Here is a 23,005-nt window from a genome sequence, read left to right as displayed (position 1 = left end):
TTTTCCCTTACCCACACATACTGCCTTGTGCAGTGATTCTAGCTCACCTCTGTCAAGGGCATCACCCCCGGGAGGCAGATCTCCAGCAACTCGAGAGGCAGAGGCAGCTGGAGGAAGAAGAGATCAGCTGCTCAACAGTCCCGGTCACCTAAACTCTTCGCTGGTCTGCGTGGCATTCCGGGCACCCTCTCCGTCTGTAGCTGTGGAAAACACAGAATAAAACCATGAGAAAAGACAGGGGGAATCAGAGAGCTGAACAAGACTTGCTCTCCCCCACCTCCCCATGATTCACGCTAACCTCACCGGCTAGCGTGGGCTTTTGAAACACAGTCATGTATTGGGACTGGCAAAAAAGGGAGAAGGGTACACAGGGGCTTTACCCAGTTTGAAAGTGCTTCGAGGTCACCTAGTCAGGGAGAAAAAGCTAAGCAAAGCCAGACTGCCTGAAAAAGAGAATTTATTTCCCTGAGAGCAAGAGGAGCTAAAAATTGTGTTTTCTTTATCCCCATTTACTTTCTGTATTTTAGTTCGGAGCATCAGGGAATTTGGGGAAGAGGTGATAGGGTAGGGGTCAGGCCCGCTGTGTTTGAACTATTGCAGGGGGAGGATTTCAGAGAGGTGAGGTGGCTCACAGGACAACCCGTGGTGCCGCTGGACATAACACATGGCGGTATAAAGAAGTCTCTGCCCAGTTTTGCCAAACAGTATAAAAATCTAGTTGAAGAGGTGTAACCGTCCTCCACAATGAGGGTACTGCAATATCAAACAAGATAAAGGACACGTGGTGGAAAGGTGCTCATCAGGGGACAAAATAGGAGTTCAAAAGCACAAACAAGTTGAGTCTGCAGTAAAGATTGTTTTCACAGCTCAAACACAAAAAATATTTTCCAGTTACATTTCATTAAGATCTTTATTGATATTGCAAGTAAAGTGAGATGCAGAGTTATGAACATTTGGTGATTCCTCTGAGGAAAAAAAAAAATGCTTGAAATGCAAACAGCTAGAAGCAAACATTTTCCTAAAACTTTGGAAAAATGCTTGTAGATGAAAAAGAAAACTGCAAGAAAAAAATAGTAGATAATTAATAAAAGCAACTTAATATGTTATGAGGAGTATCTGATTTTAAGTTTCATATTTTTGTCATAAAATCATACAAAGCATTCCCAGTGAAGCAGAGCTGTTCCTGCTCTCAGGCGGATAGGACATCTCTCTGCTGCTCTTAGAAGAATGGAGCGATGGCTCTTGGTTTTGAGAAGTTCAGAAGAAAATGCCAAACAGTGCAAGGTCCTGAAAAAACCCTCACAAACCACGACTTGTACCCACTTTCCATGAAGTGCCAGTCTTACTGCACAAATCACTCAACAGCCCCATCTTTGGTCACCCTTCACTTCCCCCTAAACACAGAGCGTTTGCACATCCCTTGGGTTACCTGCTTGAAGGCAAGGTGGGAATAAAGCAGCAGCCGTGTCCAGTCTTGGGGTACCGCTGACTGCTTCATCTACAGCACAGCTAAGTTGTGGACCAAGTGGGATTCCTCCTTCCCCTGCTTCACAAGAGCTTAGGTGTTGCAGAAGTCATGCAATCTAAAAAGAACATTACATTATTAAAAAAAAAAAAAAAAAAAAGGCAAGCAGAACCCTGACACTGCTTTGCCCACTGTACAATGACTCGACCGGTTGTTTATTCTTTGTTTTTAGAACAGTGTTTATTCACCTCCAGCAGCACCTGCTGAGGTTTGATAGCTGCAGGAAGGGGACTCGATAGGCAGTGATTGTGCATCCCTGCAGTGTTTTGAGGGACAGTGACTGCAGAGAGGTGTTGTCTTCTGCTGCTGCATATGGGACCTTCAGAAGCATTTCCAGAAGCGTAATGACAAGGTAGGAAGATCATTTATACCTGATGGAGAGGTACTGATGAAAAGTTGGTCCTGACAGATTTATGCAGACAAAATAACATAGGGACTGCCAGGCTACCTTGGCTCCTCATAAATCTGCGCTGTAAGTCCTCTTGTAGATAACCATGATGCGCTGTTCCCAGAAATGGAAGGGCGAAGTTTAAAAGTATTAGAAGTTCAAGGCAGGCAGTTATCCAGTGTGAATGACCCTCCTCTCTCACAGAAGAAAAATGAACTTACTGAGGACATTGATAAGGAAGGGAGGCTGTTTTTTAGGGCGTGCTGGTTTTTAATAGGACACACTCTGCACAAAGCAACCTTTACTGCAACAAGCTCCCCTTTCACATCCAAGGGGGAGTGAATACGAGGATATTGCTGTCATCACTGCAGCATCTCACCCTCATCACTCCCCCAGGCACGTATAACAAAATACAGACCCTGCAAATTGCCAGAGCCCTTTGTACTCACTGTAGACAGTACTAATCATAACTGTTACTCGTTACACTGTAGATAATATTTTTTTTTTTCCCCAGGTAATCTTAACTGTCAAATTCACAACACACTATAGGTTGTTATAATGCTGTCAGCTGCTAGCTAGTTACTTTTGCTCCAGTTTGTCAGCATTACTGTATTATTTTGTCTGCTGACTGACTAAAACCACAAAACATCTGGGGATGCTGGGTCAGGAAAGCTTTGTGGGCTTATGGGTGGGGAAGAGAAGGCTACTGAGATTTATTATTTTTCCCCTCAAAACCAGATCTGAGGAAAATAGCAAATGCTTCTTCATTCAGCTTGCCTCTCAAATCCTTTTTATTCAATCCTTCAATAAGAGCATTTCCCAAACCCCCATATTGGGTCTTTGTAGCCTGAAAGAGCAAAGGATCTTTTTATATGTACGTACAATTAGCTTGCAGGGTAGGAAAGACAGCTCCCTGCCAAGGTGGTTCTTTTCCAGCTCGACTCCAAGGGGAGTCACAGCCTTTCCCTACGGATCTTTCTCCCTTTTGCAAGACCCACACTCCAATTGACAACCCATCAGTGTGGAAGGAGGTGATCAGGAATTAAGGGGACCAGTCAAGGGATCATTTACTACAGAGCTGGTAAGCATCTAAGGAGGATGCTGAACCCTACAAGGAAACACTAGCACTCATTTACAAACAGAACTCAGCATTTTTATTCATTGATTGACTTCTGGCCAGTTTTGATATTTGCTACCACCAGAGAAGAGCGTAAAAACACAGTACAACATTGTTAACCAGTTAGGAAGGCTGGGAGGGAAAGCAAATCCCAGTACAATTGCAAGTAACTTGGTGGAATTAATCATTAAGTTTTGTTTTTTGTTTTTTTTTTTTTTGAATGGATCAGCAATGAAGCAATAAATAACGCTGCTGCACTGAACCAACAGGACTTTCACTAAGTTTGTGGTTTATTGCATTACAGTTTAAAACTAAACGTTATCCATCATCATACATTTGTTCACCAACCAGGTAAATGACACTTTTTTCTATGTTATATGCTAAATGGCTAAAATTGTGTAGTAGCTGACCTAGACTAGGACTAGTAGAGGTAGATATTGAATGGGCAGTGCCAGGCAGAAATATTTTGTAAAAGTACTTTCTGTCTTTTGTTATGAACAGTTAGCAGATGTAACATTTTCAATTAAAACAACAAACATCTTAGGAAAGCTATTCTAAGATGCTTTGGATTTTCTAGTAATATTTCTTTTGTAATATTCTTACAAACCCTTTGATACGGTCCCTTGTAAACTGGACAATCTTTGTCCTCCAAGTTTTCTGCCACAATTTACTTGAAGACCAACATACAAAGCTAGAATCTTTGTGAACACACTACTTGTTCCACTTGTACCACTCCAGAAGTAATACACATTTACAGCTTCCTTGGCATGGGAAGACTGCATTTATAGTATTTACAGCCTCAGTAATCTTTCTAGTAATAAAAAAGCTATTTTATACTTAATTAAAATGGAATTTCTACTATGCCACCTCCTTATAACTCACTTCAGCCTCCTTTTGCCAAGCTGCTCTATCAATTGCTCCTTGCCATTCTCACTGCTGGCTGTATTCTCCTGGGAAGAAGAGTCTCTGCCCAAAGAGGCATTAAAACTGGTGTTTGTAGACTGCAATTTTAATTTCTAGGAAATATAATCATGACAACATGACTGAGTTTTGTAGAAGTGTCTGCCCTTTGTTCCTTACAACATCCAAGAACAGTTCATAACCAGAATGCTCCTGGAAACAAGTGTCTTACCCCAAGCTCAACCACCATTTTCCCCCACCTGGAACTTGAGCCTACAGACTGCTCTATTCCTCACTGATATAACTGTATAATTATGCTACATTTGCATTGTTTTCCTCCAGAATCCCAAAGCAGTATGTTATCGGACAAGCTAACTCTTAACTCCCACATAGTTTGAGCTATTTTACATTACCACTTAGGTACGAACTACATCTTTAGAGCAAATTTTCTTAAGGGGAAAGATCTCAAAGCTAGCTAGCTATCCAGTACAGAACACTTACAAAAACATTTTAAGCGATCATAAAAAGGGCAAAATAATATCATTTTAATTCAGGTATATTGAGCTGGATTATTATATCAAGTGGTTTTGCTAGCATTAGTGGCACATGTTCAAAGCACAACTGTGGCGTATGGGTTGCTAGCACTACAGGAACGATGGCACCGTTGTTCAAACCCTCAAAGGCATAATGTTAGACAAAGATCTTAAGTTTTCTTATTTGAACTTGCTCACGTGATACTGAAGTTGTATTTGCACCTCTAGTTTCTCAGGCCTGATCTCACCCTACTCTCATCAGTGTCTTCTTTCTATAAAGACAATGACAATTCAATCTGGCTGAAGAGTTAAGGTGCTACACCAGGTGCTACACCCCCAGACCTGCAAAAACAAACCAAAGCAAACACTAAAGGAAGATTTAATAGGCTAATTATACGTACCTCACCTAGCCCTAGAGAGCTCCCTGGGAAACTTGGAATTTTCTCCCCATGCGAGGAGAAAAACTGAACAACAAACTTCATTCTGTGTTCTGGCTGACACACTACACATCAGGACACAGTTCCTCCACTATGAACATGGAAGTCTTAAGACCTCTACTGAAAAAAAAAACCAACCCATAACTGTAGAAGAATATAGAGGCTTTTAAGGCATTTAAGATGCAAAAAATAAAATCAGTTACTGAATAGATAATTTCCAGACTATTTTACCTGTTTGTTCACACATACCCCGTGTCTGAATGCTCTGGTCTCCGAAAGGAAAAAGTGAATACCTCGCCTATCATCTTAGGGCAAAGAGCCGCTTTCAGTTACTTACAATTTCAGTCCACTTCTGACTCTGGCATTGCTTCATGCAATGTGCATTTGCACCATCTACAGTCTCTATCCAGGGAAATTTGTTGTTTGAACATTTTTTCCCCCTAAGATAGATATCCATGGCATAGGTCATCACCAGTGACTCCACTGATGGTGAAAACATCTTTCTGCAGTGAAAATCATGAAGAATCAAACCAAAACATGTCACTAGTAAGCCAATGTTCTAGGTCAGTCTGACCATGACTGCAATCCCTGCTCACGTGCTTTGGCAGCTGAGCACCAATTATTAGTTTTGGATCTCAGCACGCAAAGGAAAGTTTTCACTGTAGCATGGCACTCTGTGCTACTACTTCACAAGACTCATTAGACTGAATTGCAACTTCATTTCCAGGTCTTAAAAAAAGCTGTTCCTCAGAAGTTAGCATTACATCTAACAAGAGAGATGCAAAGATGATGGAATAACAATTCATTTGCCAATTAAAGAATCATCTTCTTCAGGTAATCTCTTGACTTAGTTTCATTTCCTGGGACTGCAGTCTTCTGGAAGGGACTGAGGAACCTCTTTAATCCAAAAGCATCGTCTCTGAAGCACTATGGATGCCTTTCCGGAAGGTTATGAAGAAACGTCTTTGGGGAAAACACAACAGATGTGTAGAGGCTTCTGGAAGGCCCACAGAAATATCCTTTCCCACTTGCATAATGAAAGATAACAAGTAACTTCCTGCTTTTGGTTCATCTATTTCAACACAAAAATAGGCAGTGAAAAAGTAAAGGAAATAATCCCATTTATAGGCAGCACCCAAAAACCAGAATTTGGGGAAAAAAAATTGCTTGATGCAATTCACAATTGTTAAAAAGAGTGAGCACTCATCTGCCTCCAGCTAAGCATCAGAAGCCAAGAAAACGGCAGCAATACTCGGGGGCAAGGCCAAAAGCTCATAGCTTGTGTAGGCAAGATTGAACCATCTTCAGTAGTTGCAGAAGACATGCAGTCCAAGTATCTCAGGCTGCTGAAGAGACTGAGAACTAGGCATAAATACCAGAGTCAATTAAAGGCTCTATGGGTATTCTAGTCCCTAAAAGCCCAGCAGATTAAATATACAAATATAGCAATACAACTTACATTTCTGACATGAACTACACTGCAAACATACACAACGATATAACCATGAAAAGAAAGTGGTGTTGAATATACAAGAAACCAAAACCTGTTCTTCTGACAGCTAGAAAACTACAAACCCCAATAAGTCTTCCTGGATTTCTTAATGGTACATGTCAATCACTGAATTCCATGATGTGGAAGAGGAAGGCTGTGTATCCATGCGACAGATACTCTGTAACTGAACTCCTGCAGCAAAGAAGGCACTCACTTTATAAGCTGTAGTTTATTTTCTGCTCTGTTTTATACGATGAGCCTATAAAAAAAAAAACATTTGAGCACTTATCTATATTATTAACACAGTAGACTTGTAGACTGAAGCTTGACTTGGTAAATAAAATTCAACATAACATTGATGGAACTTAAAAGCCAAGTAGTAAAGCATTCTGTGTTATAGGACTTCCCAGACATTCAGTATTTACATATAATGCATTTGCACTTTATACTCAACAACCACCCATCAGCAGTGACATTATTAGCGTAACTGGACAGCACAGTAAGCCAACCCTGAGCTGCGCTCTAGTGAACCCATTCATTTTCGAAGTACAACAGAGATTGGTTTAAATATTCACACAATTGTTTTTCAAAACATTTTATTGCATTATATTTGGTACCTTATGTTTGACAAAGGAAATTACATCTGTAACTGCAGGAATAAGAAGCTGGTCTGTTATTGAAAAAAAATCTTGGGCCCCTTAAAAGTTACAAAGTCTTGGGCTTGCCTGAAACAACTGAGCAAGAAATATATTCTTAGAAATGTAGGGCTTCAAGTATTACAAACCTGTGACACTGTGGAAAAGTTCCAGAGGTATCTAAACTGCAGCACTTTTTTTTTTTTTTTTCTGCATAACGTGAACAAGGCCTGCTGAGGTTTTAAACTATTAGTCTCTTGATCAGTCAAAATGGTAGTCAGGAGTTCTCCTCTTTGCAACTTCAAGCCATAGTATGTTCTCATTTTGTTTTCACTCTACGTGAAAAATGCATGCTATCTTTCTAATTAGTTGGTGCCACATCACAGTGCATAATTTTATTTGGTTCTTGCATTACAGTTTTAAAAAGTTTGGCCAACCTATGGCGACAGGTTCATCTCAAGAACAGTAATGTTGATTCTCCCCACCCCACCCCCCAAGTTTAATTCAAAGAGAGATAGTTTCAACTGGTTCCTTCGGTTAAAAACTGTGGTGCAAGAACACCAAACTGATCGTGTACAGTGAATTTCAGAGACACAACAAGCTTATTGAACACACTATGTTTCTTAATTCTGCTTGATATCCGTATGTCCGAGCATCCACAACGCAACAACGTATGTTGCAGGTTTCTCTGTATATTCTGATTCACATTGCATACTTCCTATGGACAGAACCATCCCCGTATCAAAATCAGTCAGATGCTAAAGCCCCATCAACTCTTTGTGCTCAGTGAAAGAATCCAGTGCTAAAACAGCATTTTTGCTGTCTGAGATAACAGTAATCTCACAAGACAAATTTAAGGTAATATTTCTGCCACACACCTGCTCTGAGGGCTATATGCCTCCAGATTTCATATAAATTAGTTTAAAAACTTGGGTAGGTAGGTACGGAGGAGGAGTTGTTTTTTTTTTCTTCAATTTTAGCAGCTTTTAATTTTTAAGAAACCGAACAACCTATATCCAGTAATATGTTAGATATTTTATATATATACTTTGTCAGCAGGATAAAAAAAAGTAAAACTATTTGAAGGCAACATTTTTTTTTTCCTTCTGTTCTCTGTGTAAGTTAGAACAATTCAGCAGGTGCGTGACAAAAATATTATACACCAGGTATGGTCCAATGTCATTTTTTTCCAATAAAGTTGTTCATATTTCATTGGCCAGTTCTTCAGGTTCTGCAGAACTATCTCCGTTAACTGTGATCTTCATATCCTCTTCATATCCAGGGGGCATGAAAGCCAAAGCATAAGGGAAAAGCTTATGACAATTTGCTCTGTAAGTTTCAGATGCTTCTTTACAGTCTCCAAGGCTACCGTCACATAAAGCTTCTAATACCTCCATACAAGTCTAATTAAAGAGAAAAATAAAGAGGTGTTATGGTTTCTTAAACATTCATTTAAGCGCTCACAAACCAGACATACAATACTACAAAGAAAACAAACTCCAAGTATTGTCTTCAGGTTTCTGTCAGTATTAAACAACAATTTTAAACTAGACACAGCGTGAAATACCAGTTTGGTCTGATTTGAAATAATGCAGTTTAAAAAGGGATTTTAAAACCAGCTAGAAATCTTGACTGAAAAAGAAAATACTAATTTCTCACCTGTTCCTTATTTTCCTAAGAAACTTTGATTCCTACTAGTTGGCAACCAAGAACCAGGCTTACTTGCAACTAAATGTGTTTTTCAGGTTTGTGGCGCCCTGCCCCCTAATCTTAGGATACACTGAACATTTCAGGAATACATAACACGCACTTAAATTTTAGAGCTTACAAATAAAAACAATTAATCTAGAATATATACTATACTTTCCTAATAGTGACTTTTGTGAATGTGCTTTCAGATAGAATTGGAGGAATTGTGGAATATAATTAAAATGTAAAAATAGCATCAGCTGAATAACCATAATTAGATGTGAAAACATTTCTGGTAGGAGGGGACAAACCAACCAACCAATTTTATATTTAAGGATACATGACTTACTGAAGTGTCTCTAACTAGTGAATCAAACCAAATTACTCAGATATTATCACATCCTTCAGACATATCTGCAGTTTCATATGGATTTGTGTTCACGATTTAGAAAAGAAAAAGGAGATTTCCTGGTTTTTTTTTTTAAACTTGCTTTCCAAACACAAGAAACCAACCTACTAAGCTTCACTAAAGCCTGGCAGCATTTAAGATCCGTCCATGTCCTGCACGCTAGCATTAGCATAGGAAGCTAGTCTTTTTCCACTCCTCTGACATTTACTATAGCTTTTATTTGTTCTGTGTATTGAGATTAACTGCTCTGTCCTCCTGCTGTGGGGTTATGAAGTTCTCTTCAACAATCCCTTTCCCTCACATTAGCTCTTTGTGACACCAGCATCCACAGAAGGCCAAATATATCTAGATTTATGCCTGCAACGTGCCACGAGACAGCTGGTCTTTACTAAAATGAAATACAATGAATTCGATCTCTTCACACACAAGAATGCCTTTCAGTGAATGTCCAGACTCCTTCAGATTCTCTTTTTTTTTTTTTAGGGTACTTTGAATTTCCCCATCTAGAATTTCAGTAGAACTCCGAGAATGCTGAAATCGAACTTTTCCAGTTTTATCACAATGCTGCATATATCATCTTTATGCACTGCTGAATCAGAAAACGCTTCTTGTAGTCCTACCGAAATACCTCTACAGCAACCAAACATTTTTTGTTACATTTTAGTCTTTCCCTAGTCCAATTCCCAGAATCTCACTCTCAGGAAAAATCCACAGCTATGAGGCAAAAAGAATGCTGTTGAAAGCAATTTAATTTTTGTTTTCTAAATCTACTCATAACCTATCTTAAGCACTGTTTGAGCAGTCCCAAAGTAACACACACAAAACACTCAAACAAGAAAACAGTTTATGAAAACTGCTAAAAATGTACTTGTTATACATAAGCACATGAGTTAGTGCCACATAACCAGATCAGCTAGAGAAAGGATCCGAATCTTTAACATTCTGAGCAAGTTTATAAATCATGGCAAGTTGTCTTTTCTTGTCTTTCCCCTCTCTGTCAAAAAAAATTGTGAACTTAAAATCCTGCCCAGTTACAGTTCTGCTGAACCCAGTATATTTCCAAAGGGATGTTTTTTGGAAAATGCTAATTTTTGCCCACAAAAGAATAATTTTACTAGAAAGTCCACCAATTTTACTAGCAACAGATCTAAAAAGTTATTGAGTCCCAAGACATAAAGAGTACAAGAAAGAAAGAAAGTGCTAGAGGAACTGAGAGGAATGAAATGTCCTGAAGTTTCCACAGCCTGCCAAGGAATCTCTCTAATAATTAAATGTGCTAGACACTCTCACATGGATGCCAAAGGAAACAGCCTGACCAGGATACAGAAACAGTTTAGAAAAGACTAGAAAAAAGAAAGGACATTTTATTCCTCCTCTGCTTTGTCAGGTAATGGTCTGTCAGCATGCAGTCATAGGAGAAAAAAAAAGGTTTATTAATTCTTTAGAAGAAACATATAGAAGATATACCTAGAAGATACTAGAAAAAAATTACCTTCTCTCAAATAGTCTGAATCGCAAGTCAGAACTGATAGCCTTCCCAGATGAAGGGGGGAAGCTGGGAAAGGGGCATGGTGACAGTGGCACAGGGAGACTATTCTATGACCATCAGAATGGAGCAGAGTTTCAAAACTTGATAAGCTTTTTACTTAACTACGTACTAAGGCCAAAACATGCATCTGCACCTTTTATTAAAACTAAGATAATTCAGACAATTTGCAGGGGGATGAATATGGAAAGTCTTCAGAGTCTGAGCCACTTTTAAGGCAATCTTTTTGTTGTGAACTGTCGCCTGTGTAACAGCTAAAGCTTGGACAGACTACAATCTTTTATTATTGGGGAGCTTTGGCACCTTTTGCCACGTGAATGCTTGTGTGTTTAATAAGCTTAATAAGCTGTGGCAATAACACCGTTTCTGCTGCCAGCTATTTTCATATGTCAAAACTAAATAAAGCTAAACACGTGAAAAGGACATTAAATATTTCAGTTCAGATGAACTTGATACCCCTCTTCTCTCACATGACAACCTAACTTCCTTACCATAAGACATGGCAATCGTTTCAGCTTCCTCTTACCTCCATAATTTGCATAAAGCTTCCATAGATATACCAGAAGTTGTTTACAATTTATAAATATCTGTTACCTGAAGATTTCTGTTAGTAAGGGATTCATCCAGGGTCATGGCCAGCTCCACTGCCCTTTTCTGACTGGAAGGATCTAAATAGTACATCATTTTGGCAGCTATGGGAGGAAAAATAAGCTTCATCACCCAGTGGATGACCAAAACCATCTTATATACAAACATAAAATAGAGATAAAATGACTAAGAGGGGATACTGAACTCTACGGTAGTAGTTCAAAATGGAACCACTTGGAACATTAAAGCTTGACACCTGAGCAAGCAGAAGGGTAGCTTAGCTTCAACTTTACCCTTCAAGGCTAGGAAAAGCATTAAAACAAACAGGCATCAGGTATACTGCAGGGTAGGGGCATTTTGCAGTGTACTATGGAATCCCAGGCAGCAAACATAACAAATCAGACCTGCTGCAACACACTGCGTTCCCTCCAGCACCGCCGCTAACATCTCCTTCATACAGAAATCAGGGCACAGAAGAGGTATGCACACAGGGCTCTTGTTACAGTATGGCGTCACGACACAGTTCTGAGTCCCACGGCACAGGTGTGGTGGAAGGGACTTGATGCCAGAAAAGGTGCAAGGGCAAACTCATTGCTTTCTGTGGCCAGGTCTGAGCCCAGACCAAGTCACAACAGTCATGCTGCTCTCCTGGGTGGTTTACATCCTGTAATATGTGGTCACTAACCAATAGCTTTGGGTGTTACCTAGCCCGCTGAGCACGCAGCGCATTTCTCTTGGCAGTCAGCCTCTTCAAATACATGTATCAAAAAAACCTTCGCAATTCAAAAATACTACTTCATATACCATGGCTCATACAAACTATTTCACAGATGCATTAAATACAGTTGCAGTCTTACGATACAATCAGCATGCATCAAACAAAAACAGGGCAGAGTGGTCAAAAAAGTTTGTCTTTTCGCAGTATATAGAAGAAATTAAAGAAAACCACAGACAGCTTGGTAGTCATGTCACAAAAACTGAGAGAAGAAAAGCATTCCTGATAGAAAAAGGGATTTTTTTTTTTTTTTTTTTTTTTACATCACTGGGGCTGATACTGAGATGCCACTGCTAGATAAGCACAGAAAATATAGAAGCAGGGCAGAAAAAGGATAAAGGCAAAATACCTGATAACCTATGTGGTAGTGAGTCATAGTTCTTTTTAAGGAAAGCTTCATTGAAGTTCTTTGGATTAGTTGCTCCAAAAAGTCGATTCATTTCTTGGTTTAACACTGTTCTAACTACATCAGGCAGATCCTTACTTTCAGACACTATTGAATTGGGGAAAAAAAAAAAAAGGTTAGAGTTAAGCACATGTAGCCACAGTAAAATCTACTTTAATATTTGTTATGTTTACATTATTAATACAAGTTTTAAAACCCCCATATCTCAAAGAGGCATGAAATTCAGAACGCCAAATAACTGCACCTGGTTAGAAAAAGCTTAACTGTGACAGTTTTCTGACACTTAAAAAAACCAAAAGCCTTTTTACTCCAACACATTCTCCTCCTTACTGATGAAAGCCTGTTAGGCTGAAAGATTGAGGTCACAGAAGTCTTCTTGAATGCATCTAGTCTGTAACCATCAACAGGAAGGGTGACCCTTGGGGCAAGGGAAAGGAGAGAATCCTTCCAACCTTCTAAAAAGGCCATTATTCTAAGCCTTCTGCTGGCACACCAACACAGTCTACCAGCAGAAAAGCCAGATTGTCATTTTGCAGTTTCCACTTCTTCACTCACTCTTTTTCAGGGGTTCACTATACAACTCACAGTCTTAAAGAGAATTACTAATACTTGTCAGAATAATGACTAAATCCAGTTGGATAATAAACACACTTAATTTTGCATGAATCAGTTATTTAAAAAGATAATACATGTATTAAGTATTTGTAATTAATTATGCTAAGTCTATAAACTAAAAATCAATGACTGTATGTAGGTTAGGTATCATCTGGAAGCACATATAGATCCATACCACTGCTGAAGAGATGAATCATACACTCATGAAGCCAAGGATGACTAGAATCAATAGCAAAGGCTCTCTTCACAGACTGAAGCATCAGAAGGAACTTTTCTGGAAAAGAAAGCGTTGGCAAGTGGTCAAAAACCTGTGGCTGGAACTCACTGCATTATGTTGCAAGAGTACTTAGTGTTTGAAATTAGAATTGTCAGAAGAAATGAAAACTGAGGGTACTGCAGCAGCCATTTTTTTCTAACGTGTTTATTTCACCACTGAATTACGCCTGTTAAAAACTAGTAAGCAAATCTGAACATAGCAAGTTCTTAAAGCATAATATTTAACTGACAGAAGAATTCACAAGTGTTTCAAAAGACCAATTCTCATTAGCAACTGTACACCACTTCTTTACAGTGTGTAGTTCTGCGAACTATAGATACAAACAAATAACTAGGGCAAATGCAAGCTGGGAGAATTAACTACAGTCTCATTGCTTATAGATTTAAACACAGCAAAGAAAGTGGATAATTACCAAATGTTCAAACTATGGTTCTTCACAGGCTGCTCATGGCTGGGCTGTTGGTCCAATGACAAGTTGTATGTCTCGACAGGGACTGACTTCTCATATCTCATCAATAATTTTTGCTTAAATGCAAATATAAATCTTTATGAACCGCAAATTGCTTTCCTTCATTAGTTTTCTCACCTACCTTTTCGAAAATAAATCTCGAAGGCAAAAAGATGTGTCTCTATTTTATTCTTCACTAAATTCTTCAGGGGTGTTAAAAATTTAATGGCTTCTTCCAAAGGTGCTTCAACCTACAGATTCAAGGAAGTGTCACACAACTAAGTCAAAGTTTAAACCTTGTAATTCTACAACAACAGAATTAGCTATTTCTGAGTCACATCAGAGAGTTACTCTCAAAAGGCAATGCATAAGATGCTTACAAATTTTGCATCTTTCACTCAATATTAGTATTTAAACATAGACTGCCAAGTCTAAAAAATTGCTTTGTGATGGTTACAAACCACATTTTCCTGCACAGATACAAGTCTTTGCCTTCTATCATGCATCAGTAGTAAACACAGCTGCAGCTGAACCTGCATTGTAATGGGCAGTATGGTTCCTCATGCCAATCTGCACACACGGGCCGGAGACGCTGGTAAACGATGACTATTTTATGGCAGTGACAAAGTCTGTTCATGTGAGCTTCAGACAGCTTTCTGAAAGCTGCCAGGTCATGGCAACATTCCCAGCCAAGATACTAACAGCAAGCTTGAAGTAAACTAGATATTGGCCATGGTCTCCAGGTCCTAGCTAGCATAATCCAGTAAACAGGCAGCTTTAACAAAAACTAATTCTGTGCAAAGATTCTTTACAGACAGATCTTTTGCTTCCAGAGGTGAGGGATAATTTGAACAAGAACTGTCTGCTGTCCTTCAGATTTAAGTTTTTATGAACACACGCTACTCTCTTATGAATCAGATACAAAATTTAATGGTTGGTTGTCTGTCAATAGCGATTTAGTAATGTTGAAGCAATATACTTCATTGCAAATAATTAAGTCAAAGACAATGATGGACACCTTATGGAGTTGTACTAACTGTATACTACAGCAGCTGTCATTAAAAAAAATGCATCTTTTATACATGCTGTTATGAGTTTGCATGCATCAGTCAATGCATTTGGAACCTATAATAAAACGGATTTCAAAGCTATGCCTTTAATGCCAAAGCTACATATCCACCTAAGTATAGTGGCGTTTCAGGAAAACCGTTAGCAAGTGACATCAGCTACGTCAGAAATGGCCTTCTGGCACTGGGAACCAGCTGAATTTACAAGTATCTACATAATGATTTTGAGATTAAATTTGGAATATAATTAGGGAAGATTTGCCAAACAGTCTCAGTACATGCCATTGTGACCAGTTCAGTCTTAACTAGCACTGCAGTTAGAGTGCTGCTTCTTGCAACCAGTGAGCGAAACACTGAGAAAACCCACAATATTCTTAAATGACTAGTTTTTGAAGTTACTTGCTTCCTGCTTACAGAGCGCAGTTCACTGTCTCAGCTTTCAAATATTATGTCCCCAAGAGTCAACAGTATTCATTCTACGTGTAATGTGAAAAACACCAAATATCATATTGATCATTACTTTGATACTATACTACTATTACTAGAAATTATTTTTTCCAGTCTATTTTTTTTTTTTTCATTCTTTCCCCACATTTATAAAGTGTTTTCCTGCTCCTTACAGGTACAACTTTTAGCACAAGTATAGTCTTCTGGGTCACCTCCCCTTTAGGTATATCTACAGTTCTTTATCTAGATCTCAAAAGCCATCTCAGTCTAGTCTACTGCTATTTCCAAACAGCTGCTTTATCCTTTCCCCCCTGCCACTCATTCAAAACAAACACAAATAAATACTGTTAAAGCATTCACTGTTTCAATGTCTCCTCTTTCACAGGTTGTCTACACTTAATAAATAAAAAATTATTATGGGACATAAAGAGCAAATGATAATCACCTTACATACAGAATAGAAAGATTTCCATCCGATCAACTAGGAATAGGGTATAATCAACATGTTAGTGCAATACACACATGAAGATAATTCCACCTGTAGCAAATGTCTATGACTTCAATCACTGCCTTTGAGAACTAGGCACAAAAGCTGCGACTTCATCACATTGCTGACTGTACATCGAAAAAACTATCCCTAGAACTCTTTAAATAAAATGATGCTGTCTGTGAAGAGAAGCCATAAAAAAACCCAAACAAGTTATCTGAATGGCTTTCAAATTGTACATGTCCTCACTGTAACTTTTCTAGAAATTTCATTAGTAAGCACCTTTGCCAATTTCTCAGGGATAAGTTCTTCTTTCGGTCCTCCTATTTCTTCATCATCATCATCTTTCTTCTTTTTCTGATTCCTCTGTTGCTTCTCTTTCTCAGCATTCTTCTTCTCCTCCTCTAGCTGGGCTTTCTTCTGCGCTCTTCTCTGCTTATTTCGTAGCTTCTTTAGCTCCTTGTCAGACATATTTGCTGTACGCATGCAAAGGGCAAAGACAGACAATGTTGATGTGTAATATTAACATTTTCAATCAGTTGTCAGATACCATCATCTTTTTTAAACTGTATCTACTAACTAGTAATGCTGCCGTTGCATTTGAAAAAGTTTATTTACTATCAATAGATTATTTTACAATCTACGCTGCTGCTTCATAATTCACAAATTCCTTTGTGAAATCAGGGCAAGAAGAATTAGAACAATGGCATAACACAGTAAAGGTGGGACAAAATAATTACTGCATGATTCCACAAATCCAGTGCCAGGAGTAGAAGTGCACACCATTACACACTGATTTACTCCTTAGGCTTTACACAACACAAGTTATGTTTAACGCAGTCATTAAGTGGTCTAACAAAAATAAGGTGAAACAGTTGCACTTTGGCACAGACAGTTCCAGCTTTGCTTTTAAAGCCCTACAAACATCTTACATGTGATTCACATTCAGATCCTCTCCTCTCTCCAATTAAAGCATGGAGAATTAATTAAAAGCACATTAGAACATGGCTACAAGAAATTCTATTACACTTCTACTTGTCTTAATTTGAACCTGAAGTCACACAAATGAACTGTGATAAGAGATATTAAGAACTTGACAAATTCCTCCTGAAGGATTCAACAGCCTCTGTTCACACCATTTGAGGTGGCCCAAGCCACAATCACTTAAGCTGCTCTCCCAATTAGAGATAAGAGGGAAAAAAATACATTGATGAATTTAAACATTATTTTTACATCTGAAGCAAGAGATGATAAAATTTAAGTTGCTACATAATCAAATTTTTGCACACTAATAAAATGCTTAGAAAGAGCTACCACTACGCACATCTGCTTCAATCTGTTATTTCATGGACCAACAACAAGAATTCCATGTTTCCTCAGCCATTTAATAACACAAACATGTTTTTACTTAAGAATTACAATTGTCACTATAAAACTCGACATTTTTCTATAATAATCAAAATAAAAACAAGTATTAGTAGAACATCTACTTTTACATGCAGGCCAAGTTACAATTTGCTTACTTTGAGTTGTGACAAAACTCTTATTTTTGGCTACACAGTTGTCAACTAGCTGGATCTTCATAAAATATCTGCTAATTAGCAAAACTGCATATTTAATAAATCCTGAAGGTTGAATACCTGTATCAGCCTCGTGTTCTTTATTTTCATCTGTTAAGGGATTATCGTGAAGTTTCAAATATATCTCTATGGCAATTCGTGCTGCTTTGAAGTAAAACGGATGTTGTCGAAGTACATCTTCTAGTTTTAACAAGTCCACATAAGACCTAAGGGTAATCTTCCTCATACAGTAAGTGTGAAAGTCAAACTGGTCATCCGTGATTTCTACAAAATGCTAACACAACATAACACATAACATTATTTAGCAAGTATTAACAATCAGATACCAATGTTAACTTTTTAAATACATTCTCCCCAAAGAAAAAAAAGCAGCCTGCTGTTTGAGAAATACATCCTAACCTTTAAAAATGTGGGTTAACAAAACCCTCCAAAAACAGTGTGGTGAAAAGAAGAGAAAGCATCTGAGCTCAGAACTAAACTTCACCTACTTCACAATCTCTTAGCAGTAGCTACCCTCTGACAATTTGCAGTTTAAGGGACAAAGGTTCTACATTCATTGTATTTAAACACTTGAATTTATCTTCTAGGAATTCCTCTACGTTTTTCAGTCAGAAGTGTAACTTTGACTTCCATCAAATACTGTGGCAATGAATTGCACATGATCACATACAGTGTGAGACAGTATTTCCTTTTGTTCAAGATCTGCTTCCCTCATTGTCACCTGATGTCCCCTTGTTTTTGTTTGAGAAGCAGTGAAAAGTCATTCCCCTCTTCAACTTCTCCATGTACTTATGATCTCATACAACTTTATTCTAAACTCTGTTGTGGCTTGTCAAAGCTGAGAACAAAATAGTAACCATGACAAGCTAATTGTAATCTCTTCATGGCACTTACATTACTAACACATTTTTAAGGAGGTGTGATACTCGGACGTAAACAGTACAACAGATTTATATAATGGAAAAAAAAGTACTACTTCTCTAGTCACTTAATTCCCAGCACTGTCCTTTTAACTGCTGCCTCACACCAAGGAAGTTTTTGCAGGACTGTCTACAATGGTTCCTGGATTTCTTTCCTGAGCAGCAGTAATTTATTAAAGACTTTTTACTACTTAAGCATAGGCAAATAATTCTTCTTGTCCCTCTTTCATCAAGTATACTGTTGACCATTACGTTTCATGTGTTATTTTATCATTTTGTATTGAGACAGCGCAAGTGGCGTCCTTGCACTACTCACTCCCTTTCTGTGATCATTTATTAATGTATCAAACAATGGAGACCCTAGAGAGATGCCTTAATAACCTCCATGATAAACTCATTTTCTTGTAAAAGCTGATTATTTGCTCCTACTCTGTTTTTTCCAGCCATGAACCAGCTATTAAATCCACGAGATCAACTTCCCTCCTTTTTTCTGAGATAGTTTAGATCCCTTACAGTGTGAAGTATGACATGAAAAGTGTTTCTGAAATTCAGAACACATTTTATCAACTAGACTGTCTTAAGCATAACTAGCACCTCTAAAAGATTTAAGAGGCACTGCTTTTTCTTACAAAATCTTTGTTGATGGTTTCTGAATACAACATTTTTTTTTTACTGAGCTTTACTACACCTTCACTTAATTATTCCAATAAAAAATTAAACATAGTGACTTACTTCCTTAGAAATGTTTTTTTAGGGTGGCCTAACTCAGCTCTTCATTTGCTGACCTCTGCTGGTACCCAAGACACTTTACAAGACCAGTAGTTTCTTACACAAATTCTTTTAAGAGGATTTTACACAAATTTATTTAAAGCATTTGTGTGAACACAATATGGTCCCGATGAATTACTTTGTTGATTTGTTCTAATCTGAGAATATTCCACAGACTACTCCCCTCTGCAGAAAAGCATCAGTGCTGAAATCTCCTTAAGCCTCTCTACTTGCAAAGAGGCAGAGCTTCCTACTAGGTTCTCCTCTCTGAGCACTTCATTTACACCCTCAGCTCTCTGGCCTTTTTTCTAGACCCTAAAGTGCTTTAAAAAACCCCAACCTATACCTTTTTTTTTTTAATGAAGTTATGCATCCAAATTTTTTTGTTTACCTTATTATGGACCTGCATTTAATGTGAAGTATCCCCGCTTTTTGGATACAATTTCTACTTTAAGAAGTCTTTATATTTCTAATAACTTATTTTTTTAAAGGAGAATATATTTAATATTTTTGATAGTTTTTTTTATGTTTATTCTCTCTCTCTAAAATACAGTGGCTTAACAATTACCTAGGCAACATCTTTCCTTTACTTTAAGGCTCGGCTTGTCAGCTCAGTCATGTTCTTTCTGGACTTGAAGTACACACACCCAAATATATATTTTTATGTACCCTGCCACAAATAAGATTATTTCTGAGGGTCTTCTGCTCTTTCCTGGATCTTCAAATGACTTTACGAAATTTCTTTACAATAGACAGCTTACAATGGCATTTTTAGGAGGGAATGTAATTTAATCAACTTGCCAGTAGCCAACAAGAAACAAAATCTCTCCTGAAGCTACATGAAGTATACTCTTACTGCTCAGTAAACTTAAGCTAGTGTTTTCTAACCTAGGAAGTTTAACTAGATACTTACTCTCTCAATTTCATGGCATTTCTTAAGTGCTTCTCCAAATTTGTTCATTGCTTTGTAAGCTTGTGCACATTCTGTCTGAAACCACATGCACTGCATTTCATTCAAGTTCTCTACTGCCGAGGTTCCTTCCTAAAAGAAAAAACAGCATTATTAAAAAAAAGTCTAATGCATTTTGTTAACTGTCATTTCTTTAATCCTTTTCTAATTAAAAGTACAAAGAGGCTATCGAAAGAACGCTAAATTTCAAATCTAGAGTCCCGCAAATCAGAAATGCTACAGTTAAGGTGGACTTGCTGTATTCATTAATAAAAAAAAAAAAATTCCTCTATGTTCCACTTATCGCAAGAGTGAGAAATACACAATGAATAGCCAGGTAGTGACCATTTAACTGTTGACAGTTCCTCATCTTTAGGATAGGAGAGACTTCATTCTGACTTCACTCTGATCTTGCAAAAACCAGGCTATTCAAGAATCTGCCAAGAGCCAAAACTGAAAAAATGACAGATAATATTCATATGGAAAGGTAAGGAGAATGGCCCAAATCAGACAGAAAGGCAGTCTTCAAATCAGTCTGATTTAGGCAGCTAAAAATCAGAAAAACTGTTAGTTCCATTTTCATTATGGTCGTCTTTAATTATTGTTTTTTAACTAAGAAGCTTGTATTTAAGCACTAGACATAAGATCAAAAGGAGATTAAAAAGATTACATAGAGCAACACTATCAAATTATATTTTTAAAGCTCAGTTTTGGGCAACTGGTATGCTTGCTTTTTTGACATAATCTTAAAACTGCTTAAGTCATTGAGAGAGGTCAATTAACCCAGATTCATAACAGTTTTGCATCAAAAACTCCACATAAAACTACTGAGCTTATATAAAACAGAACTTCTCCTACTTTCGTGTTTGCCTGCACACAACCTCCATTTCACAAAAATCCTTCAACTTTCCCCCTACAAATACCCTTCTATTCAACCTACTTTACTCCAGGTTTTGCCTGCTCTTCACGAGGGAAGAGAAAAACAGGACAACAAACAAAATAGGATTACTTCTGTGGGTAGGTCCTAATAGCTCGTTGCCTGCCTCCCACTGACAACACAGAAGTGATATTGCCAGTATTCCTAAACTATCATTTGCCAAATATTCTGTAAACACTACATTGAGCTGTTTTGACTTTCAGTTATGAAAGAATAACAGCAAAATAAGTCAATCTTACAAGTAATTAACCTGTGAGATCATCAACATATCAGAATGGGTCACTGCAGGGACAGAAAACTGATGCATGGAATTAAACGATTTGCACAGTGCAAATTTTTAATGCCAGCTAATTGGTCATGGGTAAGTAGCCACAAAACAAAGCGAAACAAAACAAAACAGAAAAAAAAGGAGACATACAACATGCAGCTTCCCTTCATCACTGTTAAACGTGGCCTTAGGGATGAAACCTTGTTCACAAAAGGAAGACACCTCAGAAAGACTCACCCAGTAGCCACGCAGAAATTTTATTACAAGAGAAGTCTGAATTCTCTAACTTAGTATCATTAAGAGGAAAAAAAAAAGGAAACAAACAAACAAGACATTATCAGATCTTTCAAGGATCTTACAGAATCAACATTAAACCAAAAGACTTCTCATAAAATTATTTTTTCAAGTAGTTACCTCTAAAATGGGCATGCTATATTTTTCCTATCTGATAAAAACAATCAAATACGAGTTTAAAGTTTTCACTTAACACTAGGGAATCATGCTTATCCAAGATTAATTCAAAGCCTCATGTTGACTACTATTAGTGAAACAAGCAATCTGAAGCAGAACTTAAAGATGATAGTAAAGGTGAGTGGAAAGTTAACACAAAAAGTTATTTCACAAGGGATTAGGTCCACATTATTCAGAAGAGTTATAGTTAAATGCAACAAACCCTCGTAAATTTAGAACACATTTCTTCTGCTTCTTTAATGGAGTTTGCTTTCAACATATATTTTGCACATTTGGAGTTGATAAATCTGTCTGCTGTGTCCAAAGCCTGAGCCTCATCCATCCACCTTGCAGCTTCTTTAATATTTCCAGCATGCTTAAAGAGATAGAAATTCAAGTTAGATTCAATAATTATAAACCATGCATGTTTTACCCACTCACTGTTTAACAGAATTAGTTATTTTTTAGATACTTTTTAATAGTTTTCTTCAGGAAAACAGATGTTTAAAGAAAAAAACGCAGAAAAATTACTTTTCCTCATTATGGAATTACAGGTCCTTTGGCACTAGACGTTTTTCCTGAAAATGCTTAGAAGGCACTTTGGATAATCCCACTCTGATGCAACACCATAGTGTAGTTCAGAAATTGTTTTCAAGTAGTTAAAAAAAGTGGAGAGTGGGGTAGGAACAGGTGGAAGACATTTAAAACATTAACTAAATTTATTAGTGTGATTTTTAATATGAAAAACATAATTGTAGACTGAGAATTCACATTTTGTAGTATTTGCCCTTTACTGACTTAAAAATCTTCATGGAGCTTATTCATAGGCACTAAAAAACCCAAGTAGCCGAACAACAGCCTTATCTAGAAGCTCACTAAAATTAACTAAGTTATTTTCTATGCATTAGCCATGCGTCTTGCTTTATAAAAGCTTCACACTTCAAAGTTCACATCAAAACCATTACATGAAAGTATAAGCATATGTAAAAGTCTTCCATCATAACAAATGATCAACCTCTGGTCGCTAACAACAAGCCAAACTTACCTTATAGATTTTTGCCTTCACAAGGAAGAGTTCTATCAAAGTGGGAGTACTTTCTATAGCAGCATTTATATATTCTAGAGCCAAGGATGGCTGTCCAATTTTATCATAATGCTGAGCCAAATAATATTGGACCCAGAGTAAAGTGGTTGGAGGTTCCTCTTTACCATCATCTGGAGGAATAAAAATGGAAGGAGTTATTTTGTTCAGTTCATTAAAACAGCATGCCAGAAGCAGAGGGCTATAAATATAGCCACCGAAGTTAATTCTGTCTCTGTATCAGGCTGCCAAAACAGAGCTGGGAGTGTTT

The 23,005-nt window shown here is 37.7% G+C and overlaps 1 protein-coding gene across 2 annotated transcripts in view; it reads right to left on the bottom strand.

The window, feature by feature from the left end:
• Window positions 1–6,602: 6,602 nt before the first annotated feature.
• Window positions 6,603–23,005, bottom strand: part of NAA15 (N-alpha-acetyltransferase 15, NatA auxiliary subunit) — a 38,900-nt gene continuing 22,497 nt past the window's right edge. Inside the window, exons 11-20 of one of the 2 annotated variants that reach the window (XM_086746383.1) lie at window positions 22,699–22,868; window positions 21,877–22,029; window positions 19,963–20,091; window positions 17,422–17,635; window positions 16,064–16,257; window positions 13,923–14,031; window positions 13,231–13,329; window positions 12,384–12,527; window positions 11,266–11,363; window positions 6,603–8,430 (exon numbers count right to left, since the gene is read on the bottom strand). In XM_086746383.1, coding sequence (XP_086602509.1) covers window positions 8,230–8,430; window positions 11,266–11,363; window positions 12,384–12,527; window positions 13,231–13,329; window positions 13,923–14,031; window positions 16,064–16,257; window positions 17,422–17,635; window positions 19,963–20,091; window positions 21,877–22,029; window positions 22,699–22,868 — 1,511 coding nt within the window. In that variant the 3' untranslated portion in view covers window positions 6,603–8,229. The remainder of the gene's footprint in view (window positions 8,431–11,265; window positions 11,364–12,383; window positions 12,528–13,230; window positions 13,330–13,922; window positions 14,032–16,063; window positions 16,258–17,421; window positions 17,636–19,962; window positions 20,092–21,876; window positions 22,030–22,698; window positions 22,869–23,005) is intronic. The other variant, XM_086746384.1, reaches the window with a different exon arrangement.

Source organism: Chlamydotis macqueenii, chromosome 4 (genome assembly GCF_036417535.1).
Source record: "Chlamydotis macqueenii isolate bChlMac1 chromosome 4, bChlMac1.mat, whole genome shotgun sequence".
NCBI lineage: Eukaryota > Metazoa > Chordata > Aves > Otidiformes > Otididae > Chlamydotis > Chlamydotis macqueenii.
Note: the sequence above shows the minus strand (reverse complement) of the source record. Positions and strands in the feature narration are given on the sequence as shown.